This window comes from Phocoena sinus, chromosome 12, assembly GCF_008692025.1.
Source record: "Phocoena sinus isolate mPhoSin1 chromosome 12, mPhoSin1.pri, whole genome shotgun sequence".
In the NCBI taxonomy this organism is placed as follows: domain Eukaryota; kingdom Metazoa; phylum Chordata; class Mammalia; order Artiodactyla; family Phocoenidae; genus Phocoena; species Phocoena sinus.
In genome coordinates, this window is record NC_045774.1 from 40,202,395 (window position 1) to 40,222,621 (window position 20,227).

General features: G+C 36.0%; 1 protein-coding gene across 3 annotated transcripts in view; it reads left to right on the top strand.

Moving 5' to 3' along the window:
• Nucleotides 1-20,227, top strand: part of TBC1D32 (TBC1 domain family member 32) — a 209,463-nt gene that overhangs the window by 114,494 nt on the left and 74,742 nt on the right. For all 3 annotated transcript variants that reach the window (XM_032651612.1, XM_032651613.1, XM_032651614.1), the window contains exons 24-26: nt 58-180; nt 1,506-1,614; nt 2,363-2,459. In XM_032651612.1, coding sequence (XP_032507503.1) covers nt 58-180; nt 1,506-1,614; nt 2,363-2,459 — 329 coding nt within the window. The remainder of the gene's footprint in view (nt 1-57; nt 181-1,505; nt 1,615-2,362; nt 2,460-20,227) is intronic.

Genomic DNA, 20,227 nt, shown 5'->3' on the forward strand with positions numbered 1-20,227 from the left:
TCTAAACTTTTAGGATATATTTTTGAAAATCTACTTTTATTGTTCCTTTTTATTTAGGTTATTAAGTGTGGTATGCTGTGATCTAGACACTCTTCTCCTATTGGAGGCTCAGTATCAAGTATCTGAAATGTTACTAAATGCTCAAGAAGAAAATACCTTAGAGACCTCTGACAGTCACAGGTAAAAAATAATAATAATAATAAAATAATTAAGAGACAATAACAGCTTTCTTTACAGATGTTCTGTTGAGGCAGTAATTTTCTGTACAGTTTATTTAATGTTTTTCCATTATCTGAATTCAGTAGATTTAAATAAGAGTAAAAAGCAATAAAGCATAAATGTCACAGTTAAAAAGATTGTAGACAATGTTCTTGGAGACAGCTTACAGAGTACTGCTTTCTAAGTTTCTGTTTAGTTTTTTGTTTTTTAGTTAAGTCCTAACTTTATTAAGTTGTATCAGCTTTAAATTCAGACTCATGTGAAAGATGACCCATTAAACAAAACGTTTGATTTTTGTGTCCCTTATAGAGGCAATTTTTACTTCATTCTCTTAATTATGTTAGCTCATAGTTATAAATTCTGATTATTGCAAAACGAGGTTATGGTAATATCTTGAAAACTTTTTTCTATTAATATGTCATACTTACCATTACCTTGATTCTGTTGACATATCTTGAACACACATTCAATAGCTGACATTGTTTTTGTGTCTGTAATTTTAAAAAAGTGTGCCTCCACTCTAGCTAGACCTTGGAAAAATAGTACAGAATACCAGGCCACATTACTGAATACTCTAGGTTTGATATAGAAGGATAGTATTAACAGCTGCAGGAAGTGTGGAGGATACAAAGTGAAGAATTTGAATTAAGTCACTGGGTCTAGAACTTAAGGGAACTTTGACTAAGAATGTGGTTTCCCAGGTGGCGCAGTGGTTAAGAATCTGCCTGCCAATGTAGGAGATACGGGTTCGAACCCTGGTCTGGAAAGATCCCACATGCCACGGAGCAACTAAGCCCGTGTGCCACAACTAGTGAACCTGCGTGCCACAACTACTGAAGCCTACACGCCTAGAGCCTATGCTCCACAACAAGAGAAGCCACGGCAATGAGAAGCCCACACAAGGCAGAGTAGCCCCGGCTCTCTACAACTAGAGAGAAAGCCTGTGCACAGCAACAAAGACCCAACACAGCCAAAAATAAATAAAATGAATAGATTTAAAAATGTGATAGAGTTGGTGTGGAAATAATGCACATCTTAATCCCATTTCTTTATAACATGTGACATTTATCAAGGAAATATTCTTAATCTCATTCATCTCATTATATGAATTATATCTCCAATTCTTTGCTCTGTAGCTAAGAAAGCTGTAAGATAAAAAGTGAATTTATTTTTCAGACTCTTTTATAGAAATTGTATTGCTTTTTTCTTCTACATTCCACTGACATGATCTTAAAATAAAATCATATTCAATTAAGGCAGTAACAATTGATATAATTATTTTTCAGAGATTTTATAATTGATAGCTTATCAGTGGAGAGAAATCATGTTCTTGTTAGAATAAATCTTATTGGTGGGCCAATGGAACGAATTTTACCTCCAAGGATACTAGAGAAGGTAAGTGGGGTAAAGAGGAGGGGGGAATGTTTTTCTGACATTTTGAAGCAAGGTAGCCAGCTCAAGTGACAATAAACAACTTCTGAATATCCACATCACAGAATTGAACTTTTGTTACTAGAAAAACTTTAGGATGCAAGTAAACACTTTCTAATGAAAAGAGCATTCTTCAAGGCAAGGTATCTTGAGTGGTAGTTTGTGTTGCAGAGTAGGATATTCTTTTATTAAAAACTTGTCATTCTCCTTGTGTGTCTTTGAACACATATTAAAATTTTTTCACTTTTAATATCTTTCCCCTTCATGATACCTGATTTTTATTAGATGGCTAATTCTTACTGTGTTTCATTGGCTATATTGAGTACCTCTCGTTTCATCAGTATCCATAGAGTCTGGTTTTCTCTTGAAGGGTTTTTTTGTTATTTTTACTGTGGTTTGTTGTTATATTAAGTACTTCACTCCAGGAATGGTGAGCTAGAAATGATTGACAGCATAAGAGAAATAGTTTTGTGAGCAGTCTAGTTGCTACAACAAGTTATCATATTTGTCTTTAGTACTTATTTAATGTTCTTTCTATATTTCATTTTAGTTAGTATCCATTAGAGTGTTGAATTATAATGTCAGATAGCTTTTGGCTAGTTATGCTACAACTCTGGAATTTATGAAACAAAAGCCAATTTAAGTGATATTTCAGAAAGTCTTAAAATTTAATATTAAACTACTTCCTAAAGTCATCTGTCTTCTTTTTTAGGGTGATGATCCATATCCTTGGCCAATGTTTTCATCATACCCTTTACCAAACTGCTATTTGTCAGACGGTGTTACGAGAAATACTGATCTAAAACAAGGTAAAACATTTACCATCAAGTGCCATGCTTTACTGCTTTTTATTTTTGTTATAATTTGAAAAAAGATAAAGTATTATGAAGGGAGATTAATACTATTTTTCATTCAGCTTATATACCTGAATCCATATATGTCTGTTTCTTTGTAAGTTTTCATGATTTCACATGTTCCTTACTAAATGAATATTTGTATGATGCTTAATAGTTCTTATCAGAACCTTTTTTTTGATTTAAAAAAGGGAATTAGTGATTTTCGATGAATTAATTCTCGATACGTAGAACTTTATTCCACAGATTAATATTCTTTAATATCTGTGTGCCATACGTAAGTCCTGTGTGCTCAGGACTTAAAATATAAATGTTATATAAATATAATAAAATAAAAATTCTGATATTTATGACCTTTTAGGGAATACATTCAAGTAATTAGACAATTGTATGGTAGTACCGTGTGATAGGAGCTAAATATATAGAAAAATGTGTAGCCTGCTAGGGTAGCACATAAGCAGATGCTCTTCCAAAGAGCACTGAGTTTAAAGTGAGAAGTGAAGTAGGTGTTTTCTGGGTATTAGAAGAGCGTTTTTGACAGAGGAAACAGCAGTGAGACTAAAAGGAGCAAATTATATTAAGAAACGTGAGTAGTTCAAGGATGTATGAGATTTGGACTGTGAGGACAAGAGTGACCAGAGATAAGTCTTAGGCAGGTAAGCCAAGTTCAGCCGTAAGACCAGGGTACCTCAAGTTCAAGTATTTAGACTTTATCATAAGAGCAATAAAAATTCAAGCGGTTTTTAGACTTGAGAATTCTAAGATGAAATATGAAGATTTTAAACCATTAATTTGAGAAGTTAAATCTTAATATCAACATGATCTCCCTGTACTATCAAACTTGCATTGGAAAGAAATAACGTATATAATTCATTTCATGTAGGTTAGATTCCACAGAGTGGTTGTTGAAAAATAAGAAATTTTTCTTCTGTGTGAGGCTTCATAAGCCACTTAACTTTTCCCGGTGTTTACTTGCCTTAAATCAATCAATAGAGGCCATCAATTGATACATGTTTTTATTTCTATCCAGTGTTTAAGATATACACTATGTATCTCACAATTGCATAGAGACAAATTTCTATTTGTTTTCTGTCTACTTAGGTTAGGGAAAGAGAATGTGAGGGATTTTTAGAAGTTTTTAATATTTGTCTTTTTAATACACTTTTAAAATTTTGCCATATGTTTTTCTCGTGTGACCTAATTCAGAGATGTGGGAGCAATATTAAGTATTTTTCAAGAAGAAACTCTAAAAAGAATATCATTTTGGACTCTTACCACTGACTTGGCGTCTTTCAGTGAACCCAGTCTTTTATGTCTTCCTCTCCTACTTTCAGTCTTTTTAATCAGCCTTTATATTTTGTCATTCTGTCTTTAGGTTTCATTATGTATTCGCCTACTCATTCCTTTATTCAACATGTTTCTTGAGTGCTGATTATCAGGTACTTCACTAAGCACCGGATATAAGATGATGTATAGCATATGATCCATTCTTCGTGCCTCAACCATTCAGCCCTTTTCCTTGTTACCATATAGCATCATTACCTTTGCTAAATTTCGCTTGGAAACAAATATATCTTTTCTTTTGAACAGCAGATTCATTCATTGTCAGTCTTACTTTGTGACTGCCATATTAGATAGTTTGTTTCTTCGAAGTATAATAGTTTTATAAAAAGCATATGCTTTATTTTAAAATGACCAAGGCAGACAAATCAGAAAGTAAGATTAAATGGATAGTTCCCTGAGAAGGAAAAAAAAAAAAATCAATTCCTAGGAATTGGTGCTCAGAGGAGTATAATTTTTTTCCCTGCTCTACTTTTATAAGTGGTTTAGAAAAGGGAGTAATAATAGCTTATCTGTCTAGCCCAGAAGATAACTGCAGAATGGTTATTAAGCTCTAGTAAGCCTGTAATGCTGCCAGGCAGTCATATAGTGTGTCCACAGGTCCATTTACTCTCCTAGTCTAGATGACTGTTTTCAAATATTCTCTTTCATCATACCTTCCTAACCTCTTCCCAATCTTTCCTATCAGATGATAACTCTGTTTCCTTTTTTTTTTTTTTAAACTGAGGAAATAGAAACAGTCAGCTTCCATGTGCTCCTGATACATGTCAGCTCACTCGGCTGCATCTGTGCCAATTTAGATTTTGTATTACTATGAATAAAACTGCAAATGTTAATTACAAAGTCCAGTTTCTCCATTTGTGCCCTGCATTCCATCCTCTTTTTTGCAAAGATATTGCTTTTAACAGTTCTCCCTTTTTCTTTATTGCTTTTTTTTGTGGGTGGGGGTTGGGTGTGGATCTCCACTATAGCTTTCCTACAGGACAGTAAGCATGCTGTTAATTTTTCCATATTTAAAATATCTTCTTTTGAATTTACTTTCCCCTCTCTACAATCCCATTTCTGTCCTCCTCCTGCAAAATTCCTTGAAGGAATTGTCTAATCTTAATATTGTAGTTATTCTCTTTCCATGCTCTCTTGAATCCACTTGAAAGCTACTCAGGCTTTCACTCTTACCATTCTACCATGATTAAATTGACAGGTCAGATCTCATCCTCATCCTACTACACCTAGCATTAAAACTTAAAATGTTTGGGGCTTCCCTGGTGGTGCAATGGTTGAGAGCCCACCTGCCGATGCAGGGGATGCAGGTTCCTGCCCCGGTCCGGGAGGATCCCACATGCGGCGGAGCAGCTGGACCCGTGAGCCATGGCCGCTGAGCCTGCGCGTCCGGAGCCTGTGCTCCGCAACGGCAGAGGCCACAACAGTGAGAGGCCCGCGTACCGCAAAAAAAAAAAAAAAAAAACAAATAAAACTTAAAATGTTTGATGCCTCTCTTTTTTGAAACATTTTCTTATTTGGCTTTCAGAAAGTACATTACCTAATTTTCTTCCCCCCTGCTGCATTTCTGGCAAATTCTTCATCTCTTTTGTTGGATCTTTCACATCTCTCCAACCTCTAAACTTTGGAGTGCCCCAGGTCTCAGTTCTTTTTTTTTTTTTTGTCTGTACTTATTCTTTTGGGGATTTTGTCTAGCCTTATGACTAAGATACCGTAAGATACCGTCCAGTACACTCTGATTTATATCTTAAACCCATATTTCTACTTGACTGTGTACTCATATCAGTTTACTTGACATCTTTACTAGGATGGTTAATAAACATATCAAATTTAACACGTCTGAGACAAATTTCTGATACTTGGTGTTCTTCCTCATTTCAAAAAGGACAACTTTATGCTTCCAGTTCTTTAGGCAATAAACCTGAAGGTTTTCTTTGACTCCTTCTGTCTTCATAACCCCACATCTACTGTGTCAGCAAATGCTCTTGATCCTTCATATCGGAAATAAAACCACTTTTCACTCATCTACTACCGCCCTCGTCTCTCACCTGTATTATTGTAGTAACCTGTTCAGTTTGTTTCCAACACAGCAGCCACAGGAATGGCTACTGAAATGTGGGTTGGATCATTTAACTCCTCTACTTGAAACCCTCTCATGACTCCACTATAGCCTACAAGGCCCAACTCATTCGTGCCTGCCTTTCTGTCACATGTTCTGTTTTAATTTAGTACAATTTCAGTTTTCTTTATTTAACTTCATATTTTCCCACCATATTGGACAGCAACTTCTAGCTGCCCTTCTGTTTGTACCTAAAACACAAGTGTTTGAATAAGACATTATTCTCAGTTTAACAGCAGTACCTAATACTTCCTCCTAATAGTGGTCCTGGCATTATTGTGGTTCTTGTTAAGCAGGAGAGAATGATCTAGGTACCAGTCAGTGGATAGCCAAAGAGGTACCTCAGGAAGCGATTTTGCATAGGTACGTACTGAGTCAAATATGAATCAAATATATGTCGTTCTGGTATTGCCGATGTATCACTCACCCTATACTCGTAGAAGAATGGCAGAAAATGGGAGAGGAAATCAGAAGCACGTCTGATTTTGATAGTACGTAAGAGAATACAGTGATGATATCTCTGTAACCTCAGTGAGAATAATGGAGCCAAACGTATTTCTAGCAGATACAAGTCTAAATTGAAAGTAATGTTCCTGGTTAAGCTGTTCAATGTTAAATATTAATTATGCATTTAAAAATACTGTTTAAGCAGGCTTCCCTGGTGGCGCAGTGGTTGAGAGTCCGCCTGCCGATGCGGGGGATGCGGGTTCATGCCCCGGTCTGGGAGGATCCCACATGCCACGGAGTGGCTGGGCCCGTGAGCCATGGCCGCTGGGCTTGTGTGTCCAGAGCCTGTGCTCCGTGACGGGAGAGGCCACAACAGTGAGAGGCCCGTGTACCGCAAAAAAAAAAAAAAAAATACTGTTTAAGCAATACTTTAAGATACAAATAGCTATTTTAAAAGCAAGCATTCATATACTTGCTTTTTAGATTTAGAGGTAATAATTCACTGATTCTGATAGGTGTTATTCTAGTCATTTGCACTTCAATATTTGGGATATCATTTCATCGTTGTGGAAAAAATATCACTGTAGTTGTGTGCACATGGTGACATTCACCTAATTTGCCTCCCAGCTTCTAGATTTATCCTTCTTGCTACACTTAGCATTTCCTCATCTGTTAAATTGCCTCTTGTTAGTTCCTTGGCATCAGTGTTAGCTATTAGATGATTTATCTTCATCTGTGAATACGAATCTTGAGACATCATTTGGTTCAGTTATTTTTCTTTGTATTCATTTTTAGGGTCACCATATTAAAATGTAAAAGCCCTTTAAAAGCTGATTAATATTATTTATGTACATATGTCACATATGTGAACATACCTAAATCATCATACATAAAAATCTATTCCAAAATATCATCTCTCTGTTATCTGAGAGTCGAGAAAAGTAGGAAGAAATGTGTTAGTATGGTAACTTACTGTTCCTGTGCAGAAGATAAGAAAGAGGGAAGGGGAGTCGGAGAAAGAAGAGTTTGTATGGTGGTTAAAACCAAGTACCTGTTAGCATGCACTACTAGAGATTAACTCATAATTCCTTTCCCATACGAAGCAGGAAGATTGTGAGATAGCAATCTGTTTTGTTTTGTTTTTGTTCTCCTAAGCTAAAAGTAGATCTCCCAGGAGTTAAAACATTCCTAGCCACTAGTATATGTTCCATTTTGATGTGTTCAGGATGGGTACTTCTTTCTCTAAGGAGGAAGGGGAATTCAGTACTTCCATACTGGGAAATAAAAATAGCTTGAGGAGTTGGATAGTGTACTCTGGGTATTGAAAGCATCAGAGAGAAATATCTTAATAAAATGAAAAATAAGCTCTTCTTACTTCCCTTTCTAGCATCTTCCATTCACTTTATTTTTTATTTTATAATGTTTATTCAGGCTGAATTATAAAAATCAGCAGTCTAGATTATGCCTGTATCCTATATACCTTACTACTGTAGAATTTCTATCTTTATCAAGAAACTGTTTGGAAATATATTTACTTCGTTGGGGCTGGTGTCTTCAAAGTGGAGAGTAAGTTGGTGGTGGTGGTGGTTTTTGGTTTTTTTGTTTGTTTGTTTGTTTTTTGTTTTTGTTTTTGTTGGTCATTGCCTGTGTGTTTCTAGTATTCCTAACAGGGCCAACAGAGTAGCAGAAGCACAGCAATAACTCACAAGGTTACTGACTGCCAGGCCATTGGCAATGATTGCTATTCTTTGATCTTAGAAATTCACATGGCTGCTCATTGAAAGCTTCAAACGTATTAGTAACTCCTGATGTGAGTAAACTTGAATGTTCCAAGAACTCCACAGTAGTCACTCTTTACTCATACAAACCTCTGGAGGCCCTTCCTTTGTGCTGTCTAAGAAGTAAACAGAGTGAAAGCTAATAACAAATATGTTACTTTCCCATTCTTTCATCTTGCTTCTCTTTTACTTCATCTCTTGTCTTTTCTCTTTCTTATGGTAATTATCCTATATATTCTGCATCAATCATAAAGGTCTTTGAAAAAAAATTTTTTTTTTTTTTTTTCCGGTACGCAGGCCTCTCACTGTTGTGGCCTCTCCCGTTGCGGAGCACAAGCTCCGGACGCGCAGGCTCAGCAGCCCTGGCTCACGGGCCCAGACGCTCCGTGGCATGTGGGATCTTCCCGGACTGGGGCACGAACCCGTGTCCCCTGCATCGGCAGGCGGACTCTCAACCACTGTGCCACCAGGGAAGCCCTGAAAAATTTTTAAAACAGCTTCATTGAGATATAATTAACATACCATACAATTAACCCATATAAAGTATGCAATTGACTGCTTTTTATTATATTCAGGTATGTGCAACCATCACCACAAATTTCAGAACATTTTCATCACCTCAAAAAGAAACCCAGTATCCTTGCTTTCCCCTCTTTCCTCACCCAGCTCTGAGCAGCCACAAATCTTTCTGTCTCTAGAGATTTCTCTAGTCTGAGCTTTCATATGAATGGAATAATATAGTATGCGGTATTTTGTGAAACAAACTTGGATTGTTTCCACCTTTTGGCTGTTATAATAATGCTGCTACAAACATTCCAGTACAAGTTTCTGAAAGCACCAAATCCTAGCCACTAGGCCACCAGGGAACTGCAGGTACAAGTTTCTGCATGAACATGTTTTCTCTAGAATGTTATACCTAGGAGTGGAATTGCTGAATTATATGTTAACTCTGATAGTTTGAGAAACTGCCTCACTGCCTCACTGTTTTCTAAAGCAGCTAAACCATTTTACATTCCCACCAACAGTGTATGAGAGTTGATGTTTTCCACATCTTCATTTGTTATCTGATATTTTTGATTCTAGCCATCCTACTGGGTGTGAAGTGCTATTTCCTTGTGGTTTAATTTGCATTTGCTTGCTGACTAATAATGTTGAGCATCTCCTCATGTTCTTTTTTTAAATTGAGGTATAGTTGATTTATAATATTATGTAAATTTTAGGTGTTCAACATAGTGATTTACAATTTTTAAAGATTATACTCCATTTATAGTTATTGTAAAATATTGGCAATATTCCCTGTGTTGTACAGTATATCTTTGTAGCTTATTTATTTTATAGACAGTAGTTTGTACCTCTTAATCCCCTGTCCCTATCTTGTACCTCTCTGATTCCCTCTCCCCATCTCCCCACTGGTAACCACTAGTTTGTTTTCTGTATCTGTGAGTTGTTTCTTTTTTGTTGTATTCACTAGTTTGTTTTATTTTTTAGATTCCACATATAAGTGATACTCTTCATGTTCTTATTGGCCATTTGTATATCTTCCTTGGAGAGATGACTATGCAGATCCTGTGCCCATTTTTCAATTGGGTTATTTGTCTTTTTATTTTTGTATTTTTTATATATTCTTAGTATAAGTCCCTTATCAAATATATGATTTAGAAACTTCTTTCATGCCTTAAAATACATTGTTTGTGCTTCTGGGCCTCTGCTCTTGATATTCCCTTTTCCTGGAGTACTAATTCCTACTCTTCATTTGGGTAATTCCTTCTAAACCTTTTGAAGCTTAGTCTGAATGTTACTTCTTCATAGAAGTAATTTCCACGTTATGTAAAATAGACTTCTTCCCTTGCTTCTCTCTCTGGCTCCCTGTTTATTTCTCTAACAGCACTTATAGTTTACCTATGAAGTTTACTTATGTATTTATTTTTTCACTGGCTGCTACTCTAGAATGTCACCTCCATGAACATTTTTGTCTAAAGTAGTAGGCAATAATAAATATTTATTGAATGAATGGGGGAATTAATATTGGATTTCTTCTCCCTTTATTTTTCTAATCATCAAACTCTGTCTTCCAAATCTTTGTCAGAGGGTACTGGGAATTCCTTCTAGGCTAATCTGAAGTAAGTTTAGAAATTTTAATTTATACCTGGAATAACCTCTGATCTGACTCAGTTTTTAGAGAATGAATGGCTTTGCAGTTAGAAAGCTCCTTGAGCTAGACTTCTACATATATCATTCACGAAGGAGTCACTTTTATTATTCTTATTTTATCATTTACAAAGTACTACTTTACCCATATATAGCACATGAAAGGTATGCATTGTTAGCATTACATCTCATTTTTTCACAATTGAAAAAAAAACCGAAAAAATGCACAACCTTTATTCTGTGATTACATCCAATTTAATCTTTTATAGCTTTCAGTGTCTTAACTCTACCACTTCCTCTACTGCATTTCTACTTATCTCATAGGAAATTGATTTTCTGACTGGCAAAAACATTCTGTTTCAAGTACTGTATAAAAGAGTAAGTTCCATGGTGATAATCATTCCCTTTAATGGAAAGCACCAAATAATGTTAAAATCGTTACTCTCAGATTATTCAGATATTGTAATTGGATATTTTTAGGTGACTTAATACATATATGAGAAAACAGGTCATTTTAAATCTTATATGAGAGATAAATCTCACTATGGTATCTTTTTTTTTCTTTTTGCCTGAACATGAAGTTGTTTTTCTTTCTACAAATTAAATGAGAAAAAGAGGGAGATTGTCATAAAAAATTGAAATGAGTTCTAGATAGAACTTGCTTTTCACACTTTGTAATTTTTCAGCTCTGAGTGAACTTTGTATAAAATCTATGTTGAATCGTTAGATTCTGTGTGTTGATCAAATGCTTACAAGGACCATGTGATGTTCTTAGGTGAAGATCAGGAATCTAAGTCACTGTATTAAATCTGTATTGTTTGCATAGATTTGATACTTTATAAAGGCACAAGTGAACATTCAAACCATTGGCAATGTTTATTAAAACATATTATGTGTTAATATGTTGGGGGGTGGAAAAGGCTTTTTGCTAAGTATTTTTATATATGTCTACTTTGAATGTTTCATAGTTGGAGCCTACTGTTTATCGAAAGTTAATCATTGCAATGCATTTTGGTCAGTAAGAAAACAAATATGGATCAAGTTTCTAAATTAGAGATGGAGCTGTAGAACAACAGTACCTCTGGGGTTATTCAGTGTTGAGTGAATGAGCAATAAAGTTGATAGCTTTTGTAGTTACAGTCTTAGGATGCCAACATATTCTAGCTCTCAAGACATGCTGATGTTATTTTAAATTGTTTGCATTAAAAGATGTTGAAATTTAGCCTTTTCAACTACAAATAGTTATTTTGCCATTAGAATAATATCCTTAATTTTAAAAGACAGTTTTCATTTCTCTATATTGATTTTGTTTACCAGATTTTTATTTTTATCTTACTGGGTTTAATTCTTTTTTTTTTTTTTTTCGGTACGCGGACCTCTCACTGCTGTGGCCTCTCCCGTTGCGGAGCGCAGGCTCAGCGGCCATGGCTCACGGGCCTAGCTGCTCCGCGGCATGTGGGATCCTCCCGGACCGGGGCATGACTGGGTTTAATTCTTTATTCACTGATGCTGCTCCTTGCTGACACTTTGGTAATTTCTGTCATTTCAGACATTAAGTTCATGCCCATGTCCCTACGAATTATCTTCATGTCTTTTTAACTTACAAATGGGATGACAATCATTATATAATCCTAATAGTTAGATTCAAAATTGGAATATTATCTACATAGTAAGTAGAATTGAACTTAAGAGGAGAAAAGGGAGAATGAGATGACCTATAATGGCAACTACATTTTAATAAAAGAATGAAAATTGCCAAATTAACAAATGAGTAGACTAGGTTGCTTCTATTTCTAGTCTGATAAATTATGTGAGATTTAGGATTACCACTCTTCCTCCAATCAACTAAAAATAGAATCCCATGGGAAAAATTGAAAGTGCTTTGAAAAATAATATGATACTACATGAAATGTAATGCAACATGATGATGGGTATTCTGATTTTAAAAGCCTTTTTGTATTATGTCTTACACATATAGTCTATAAATATTTTTAGTGATGAATTCTCCCTTTTATTAAATATTTATCTAGGCCTTTATGTCAAGTCAGACACTTTTTCTTTTTTCTTTCTGTATTGTTTCTAACCTTGGAATTAAAATTTATTTTCTGCAGGTAAAGGTAAATGGCTTTGATTTGGCATCATCCTGTTAACTGAGAATAGGGATATAAGATTATGGTTTCTTTCCAGTGTAGTAAATCTTGAGCTGCAGCTGTTGAGATACTTCATTTAAAAATCAGAATAAGTATTTACTTTTGAATGGTAAAACTCTTCATGTGCTTCTTACTTTCATGTTTGCAACAAACATGAATGGCAACCAGCAGAAATAGATCACCTGCTAGTTTAGGTGCAGGTAATAAGGGAAAACTAATTCCTTATTTTTTTAAAAAAACTTTTCACTAATTTCTCTTATAGTACATGCTTAATTATCACATATTAAAAGGAAAAGTGATATGATAATTCCAAAGTGAGGAATAATCTATATAACATATAGATGTCATGGGTTTAAGAACTCACAGTTCAAACAAAATAAAGACATGGAAGAATTTAGATACTCTCACATTTAGAAATGTAGGGAGAACTAATATTAAGCATCTGTCTAGTTGCTTCTTGGAGACCACTACAGAGTCTTCTTATTTGTTGTATTAAGAGTAAGCTGGAATAATTGTATTAATCTACATGGAAAAAGAAAAGATAAGCAGAAAACACAAATTGGAAGCAAATATTTCACAAATGAGCTTCAGTCTAATAGAAAGAAGGGTGACTTTCCAAATTAAGCCTAGGAATCTGCTGCTAGTTAGTTTATGAAACCTTCCATTTATTTGTTTCTTTTGTAGCAGTTGTTTATGATATTCTGTATAAAATGGGCATTTAAAATGTCTGATATCCTTGGAAAGAAGTGCTAAAAGTTTTCTGTATAGATTTTCTTTGCATTTATATTAAGCTTACATTTTTCCTCCCCTTGAAATTGAGGTTCTTTTTACGTTATTTATAGTATAAGTATAATCTTCTATATAATAATCTTTTGAGAAATAAATTATACAATGTCATCAAGTATGAAAAGATTATGGTGCTTACCATAACAAAGAATTTGTTGACTCTAATTGAATTTTGTAAACATGAAACTTGATGATTTTCCTTTCTTCCATTTTACTCAGTGGTAGTAAGTGCTTAATTGCTTGTTGCCAGAGGGAGCTGTCCTGTGCATTGTAGGATTTTTAGCAGCCTCCTGGTCTCTGCTCACTAGATGCCCATAGAACTCTCTCTTTGCACCCACCCCTCCCAGCTGTGACAGCCAGAAGTATCTATAGACAGTACTGAAATATGGGGAGCAAAACTTAGTCCATTTGAGAACTATAGCTATAGATTCGTTTTTCTATTCTAGCACTTCATACAAATAGAATCACATAGGATACTTTATTTGTGCTTGCTTTCTTTAAGCATAATGGTTTTGAGATTCATCTAGTTTGTTACATGTACCACTTGGTTGTATCATTTTACTAAGTAGGATACCAGTGTAGATAACTACGATTTGGTTAAACATCACTTTTTGTTTGTATTTTCTTAAAATCCTTAAAAACAACTGCTTTAAAATTTTGGGCTGCTAATTGTATCACCTCAGTCCTTTCTGAGTCTTTGTATTAACTGATTTAACTACTGGTTATGAGTTGTTTTTTCCCCCTTTCTCATGTTAGTAATTTTTAATTGAATATTCAACATTATTAATTTTACATAGTTGAGTGCTAGATTTTGTTGTCTTTAAAGAGTAATGGACATTTTTGGGCATGCAGTCAAGTTACTCGTGGATCAGTTTGATCATTCAGGGCTTTCATTTTTTGTTAGGGTAGGTGCAAAGTTGTCTTTATGGCTAATTTAACTCTGTTACTAAGGTGTGACTCTTCTGGTCTGTGGAACACTCTGGTAATTAAGGAGGACGCTTCACATTCTGTTTGGAACTTGGACATCTTCTAACCCTGTGTATCCTCTGGGAATTGTTCATTTTACAGCTCTCAGCTGTTCTTTACCCAGTCTTGTGGAGCTTCACTCTTCAACTGCACAGCTGATTCTTTGCAACCAACTTGACAAATACTTATACAGATTTCTGGAGTTCTTCCTTTGTTCATCTTCTTCAGTACTCTGATCCACAGATTTTAGTCTCCTCAGCCTCTCTGCAATTTGACTTCTGTCTCTTTAACTCAGCCAGACCTCCAGGGCATCCCCCTTCCTGCACAGTGATCTTGAAAGTGATTCCAGAAAAAAAACAGGGCCCAAGTGTAAAAGTTACCTCATTAGTTTCCCTTTTCTCAGACATGACGGTCCTGTACTGCCTGTTGGCCAGTGTCTGAAAACTGTTTGGGTATATTTTACCCATTTGTCAAGTTGTTTATGGCAGGACGGCAAGTCTGTTTCTAGTTTCTCCTTCATGACCAGAAGCAGGACTCTGGTTTTTATTTTTTTGTGTGTGATTATAAACATAGAAATTTTGGCAAACATGAAATTCTGTGTATCGTTCATGCTTGTTCTACTCCCCAAATCACTGATTCAGAGTTACTGTATTCCTATGGTACCATTCCTTTGATTCCGTTTCCCCTTGCCTCATTCTCCATGGCCAAGGGCTTTTGCTGGAGTAAGATTATTAGCCTCTCTCTGGACTTCCTCACTTATTCTGTACAAAGTTAGGAAAGAAAAATGTTTGGTAGGTGAATTTTGGAGAAGGAATGGAAAATCTTAGATTAGCCTACTTAAAGGCTGTATTTCCAAGTTAGCCTACCATTTTATTTTTTCTGTTTTTAAAAAATTTTTTTAAGTTAGCCTATCTTTAGATTATACTCATACCTTTCCTAACAAGAGCAGTCAGGAGAGGCCTTTGGTTGTCTGTCATTGTCTGTAATTGAATATATTCAGTGCAGGGGAGATACTTGTAAGTCTATGTGGCAGGAGATCCAAGTTATGGTGCCTAATTTAGCTGTTATAGTACTAGCACTGATATTTTGAACTCCATTTATCTTCTCCTGTCTACTTTTCATTTGGTTCCAAATTTAGAGGGGGGGGATAAAGGAACTGTTTCCCTCAAACTTGGTAACATCACAGATACAAATTTTCAATAAACATATCAAATCACTAAATATTTTTAGCCGTGACGTTGCATATTGAAGAGCTCACGCTTCCACTGAGAGCTGAGGGAAACGATAACCAGAGGTTATGAGCATACAAAGTTGTCTCTCTAGGAGTCTTGCAGGCACTCTGTCTCCAGCTCAGCATTTGTTTATTGTCTCAAATCAAATTTCCAGGTACTAAATTGGGCCCTTTAGCCTTTCTACCAGTTGGTAGATTCAGATGCATACCACATTTGCTGCTTCAGAATTGTTTACAGTCTAGTGCCTGTGCTCTTTTCCTTAGAATGAGATGAAAAAGCAAAATAGAATAGCAAATGTGAAGGGAGAGAGACAGGAGAGCAAGATGAGGCTGTAGAGCCGGAGGGAAGAGGCAAAAGGTAACAGGATTTTTAAAAAGCAGGTGGGCTTCCCTGGTGGCGCAGTGGTTGAGAGTCCGCCTGCCGATGCAGGGGACACGGGTTCGTGCCCCGGTTCGGGAAGATCCCACATGCCGCGGAGCAGCTGGGCCCATGAGCCATGGCCGCTGAGCCTGCGCGTCCGAAGCCTGTGCTCCGCAACGGGAGAGGCCACAACGGTGAGAGGCCCGCGTACCGCAAAAAAAAAAAAAAGCAGGTAATTTACAGAAGAGCTGTATGGACATTCTCTATTTGAAGGAGATGGTGGTGGTTATAAAAGGCAGGCTTACACATGGATAGAAAGAATGACACAGAAGGAAACAAAAATGAAAAACAAACTGCATTTGTCTTTCCAGTCATGTGCCACTAGTGATTTTTTTATAGCAGTATAACTGACTCTTAACAGTATTATATTAGTTTCAGGTGTACCACATAGTGATTCAGTATTTTTATAGATTATGCCCCATATAAAGTTTTTTTTTTTTTTTTTTTTTTTAAACATCTTTATTGGGGTATAATTGCTTTACAATGGTGTGTTAGTTTCTGCTTTACAACAAAGTGAATCAGCTATACATATACATATGTTCCCATATGTCTTCCCTCTTGCGTCTCCCTCCCTCCCACTCTCCCCATCCCACCCTTCCAGGCTGTCACAAAGCACCGAGCTAATATCCCTGTGCCTTGCGGCTGCTTCCCCCCAGCTATCTACCTTACTACGTTTGTTAGTGTGTATATGTCCATGACTCTCTCTCGCCCTGTCAAAACTTACCCTTCCCCCTCCCCATATCCTTAAGTCCGTGCTCCAGTAGGTCTGCGTCTTTATTCCTATCTTACCCCTAGGTTCTTCATGACATTTTTTTCCCTTAAATTCCATATATATGTGTTAGCATACGGTATTTGTCTTTTTCTTTCTGACTTACTTCACTCTGTATGACAGATTCTAGGTCTATCCATCTCATTACAAATAGCTCAATTTCATTTCTTTTTAAGGCTGAGTAATATTCCATTGTGTATATGTGCCACATCTTCTTTATCCATTCATCCGATGATGGGCGCTTAGGTTGTTTCCATGTCCTGGCTATTGTAAATAGAGCTGCAATGAACATTTTGGTACATGACTCTCTTTGAATTTTGGTTTTCTCAGGGTATATGCCAAGTAGTGGGATTGCTGGGTCATATGGTAATTCTATTTGTAGTTTTTTAAGGAACCTCCATACTGTTCTCCACAGTGGCTGAACCAATTCACATTCCCACCAGCAGTGCAAGAGTGTCCCCTTTTCTCCACACCCTCTCCAGCATTTATTGTTTCTTGATTTTTTGATGATGGCCATTCTGACTGGTGTGAGATGATATCTCATTGTAGTTTTGATTTGCATTTCTCTAATGATTAATGATGTTGAGCATTCTTTCATGTGTTTGTTGGCATTCTGTATATCTTCTTTGGAGAAATGTCTATTTAGGTCTTCTGCCCATTTTTGGATGGGGTTGTTTGTATTTTTGTTATTGAGCTGCATGAGCTGCTTGTAAATTTTGGAGATTAATCCTTTGTCAGTTGCTTCATTTGCAAATGTTTTCTCCCAGTCTGAGGGTTGTCTTTTGGTCTTGGTTATGGTTTCCTTTGCTGTGCAAAAGCTTTGAAGTTTCATTAGGTCCCATTTGTTTATTTTTGTTTTTATTTCCATTACTCTAGGAGGTGGGTCAGAAAGGATCTTGCTGTGATTTATGTCATAGAGTGTTCTTCCTATGTTTTCTTCTAAGAGTTTGATAGTTTCTGGCCTTACATTTAGGTCTTTAATCCATTTTGAGCTTATTTTTGTGTATGGTGTTAGGGAGTGATCTAATCTTATACTTTTACATGTACCTGTCCAGTTTTCCCAGCACCATTTATTGAAGAGGCTGTCCTTTCTCCACTGTACATTCCTGCCTCCTTTATCAAAGATAAGGTGTCCATATGTGCGTGGGTTTATCTCTGGGCTTTCTATCCTGTTCCACTGATCTATCTTTCTGTTTTTGTGCCAGTACCATACTGTCTTGATTACTGTTGCTTTGTAATATAGTCTGAAGTCAGGGAGCCTTATTCCTCCAGCTCCTTTTTTCGTTCTAAAGATTGCTTTGGCTATTCGGGGTCTTTTGTGTTTCCATACAAATTGCGAAATTTTTTGTTCTAGTTCTGTGAAAAATGCCAGTGGTAGTTTGATAGGGATTGCATTGAATCTGTAGATTGCTTTGGGTAGTAGAGTCATTTTCACAATGTTGATTCTTCCCATCCAAGAACATGGTATATCTCTCCATCTATTTGTATCATCTTTAATTTCTTTCATCAGTGTCTTATAATTTTCTGCATACAGGTCTTTCGTATCCTTAGGTAGGTTTATTCCTAGATATTTTATTCTTTTTGTTGCAATGGTAAATGGGAGTGTTTTCTTGATTTCACTTTCAGATTTTTCATCATTAGTATATAGGAATGCCAGAGATTTCTGTGCATTAATTTTGTATCCTGCTACTTTACCAAATTCATTGATTAGCTCTAGTAGTTTTCTGGTAGCATCTTTAGGATTCTCTATGTATAGTATCATGTCATCTGCAAACAGTGACAGCTTTACTTCTTCTTTTCCGATTTGGATTCCTTTTATTTCCTTTTCTTCTCTGATTGCTGTGGCTAAAACTTCCAAAACTATGTTGAATAAGAGTGGTGAGAGTGGGCAACCTTGTCTTGTTCCTGATCTTAGTGGAAATGCTTTCAGTTTTTCACCATTGAGGATGATGTTTGCTGTGGGCTTGTCATATATGGCTTTTATTATGTTTAGGAAAGTTCCCTCTATGCCTACTTTCTGGAGGGTTTTTATCATAAATGGGTGTTGAATTTTGTCGAAAGCTTTCTCTGCATCTATTGAGATGATCATATGGTTTTTCTCCTTCAATTTGTTAATATAGTTTATCACATTGATAGATTTGCGTATATTGAAGAATCCTTGCATTCCTGGAATAAACCCCACTTGATCATGGTGTATGATCCTTTTAATGTGCTGTTGGATTCTGTTTGCTAGTATTTTGTTGAGGATTTTTGCATCTATGTTCATCAGTGATATTGGCCTGTAGTTTTCTTTCTTTGTGACATCCTTGTCTGGTTTTGGTATCAAGGTGATGGTGGCTTCGTAGAAGGAATTTGGGAGTGTTCCTCCCTCTGCTATATTTTGGAAGAGTTTGAGAAGGATAGGTGTTAGCTCTTCTCTAAACGTTTGATAGAATTCACCTGTGAAGCCATCTGGTCCTGGGCTTTTGTTTGTTGGAAGGTTTTTAATCACAGTTTCAATTTCAGTGCTTGTGATTGGTCTGTTCATATTTTCTATTTCTTCCTGATTCAGTCTTGGCAGGTTGTGCATTTCTAAGAATTTGTCCATTTCTTCCAGATTGTCCATTTTATTGGCATAGAGTTGCTTGTAGTAATCTCTCATGATTTTTTTTATTTCTGCAGTGTCAGTTGTTACTTCTCCTTTTTCATTTCTAATTCTATTGATTTGAGTCTTCTCCCTTTTTTTCTTGATGAGTCTGGCTAGCGGTTTATCTATTTTGTTTATCTTCTCAAAGAACCAGCTTTTAGTTTTATTGATCTTTGCTATCGTCTCCTTCATTTCTTTTTCATTTATTTCTGATCTGATTTTTATGATTTCTTTCCTTCTGCTAGCTTTGGGGTGTTTTTGTTCTTCTTTCTCTAATTGCTTGAGGTGCAAGGTTAGGTTGTTTATTCGAGATGTTTCCTGCTTCTTAAGGTGGGCTTGTATTGCTATAAACTTCCCCCTTAGAACTGCTTTTGCTGCATCCCATAGGTTTTGGGTCGTTGTGTCTCCATTGTCATTTGTTTCTAGGTATTTTTTTATTTCCTCTTTGATTTCTTCAGTGATCACTTCATTATTAAGTAGTGTATTGTTTAGCCTCCATGTGTTTGTATTTTTTACGGATCTTTTCCTGTAATTGATATCTAGTCTCATGGCGTTGTGGTCGGAAAAGATACTTGATACAATTTCAGTTTTCTTAAATTTACCAAGGCTTGATTTGTGACCCAAGATATGATCTATCCTGGAGAATGTTCCATGAGCACTTGAGAAAAATGTGTATTCTGTTGTTTTTGGATGGAGTGTCCTATAAATATCAATTAAGTCCATCTTGTTTAATGTATCATTTAAAGCTTGTGTTTCCTCATTTATTTTCATTTTGGATGATCTGTCCATGAGTGAAAGTGGGGTGTTAAAGTCCCCTACTATGAATGTGTTACTGTTGATCTCCCCTTTTATGGTTGTTAGTATTTGCCTTATGTATTGAGGTGCTCCTATGTTGGGTGCATAAATATTTACAATTGTTATATCTTCTTCTTGGATCGATC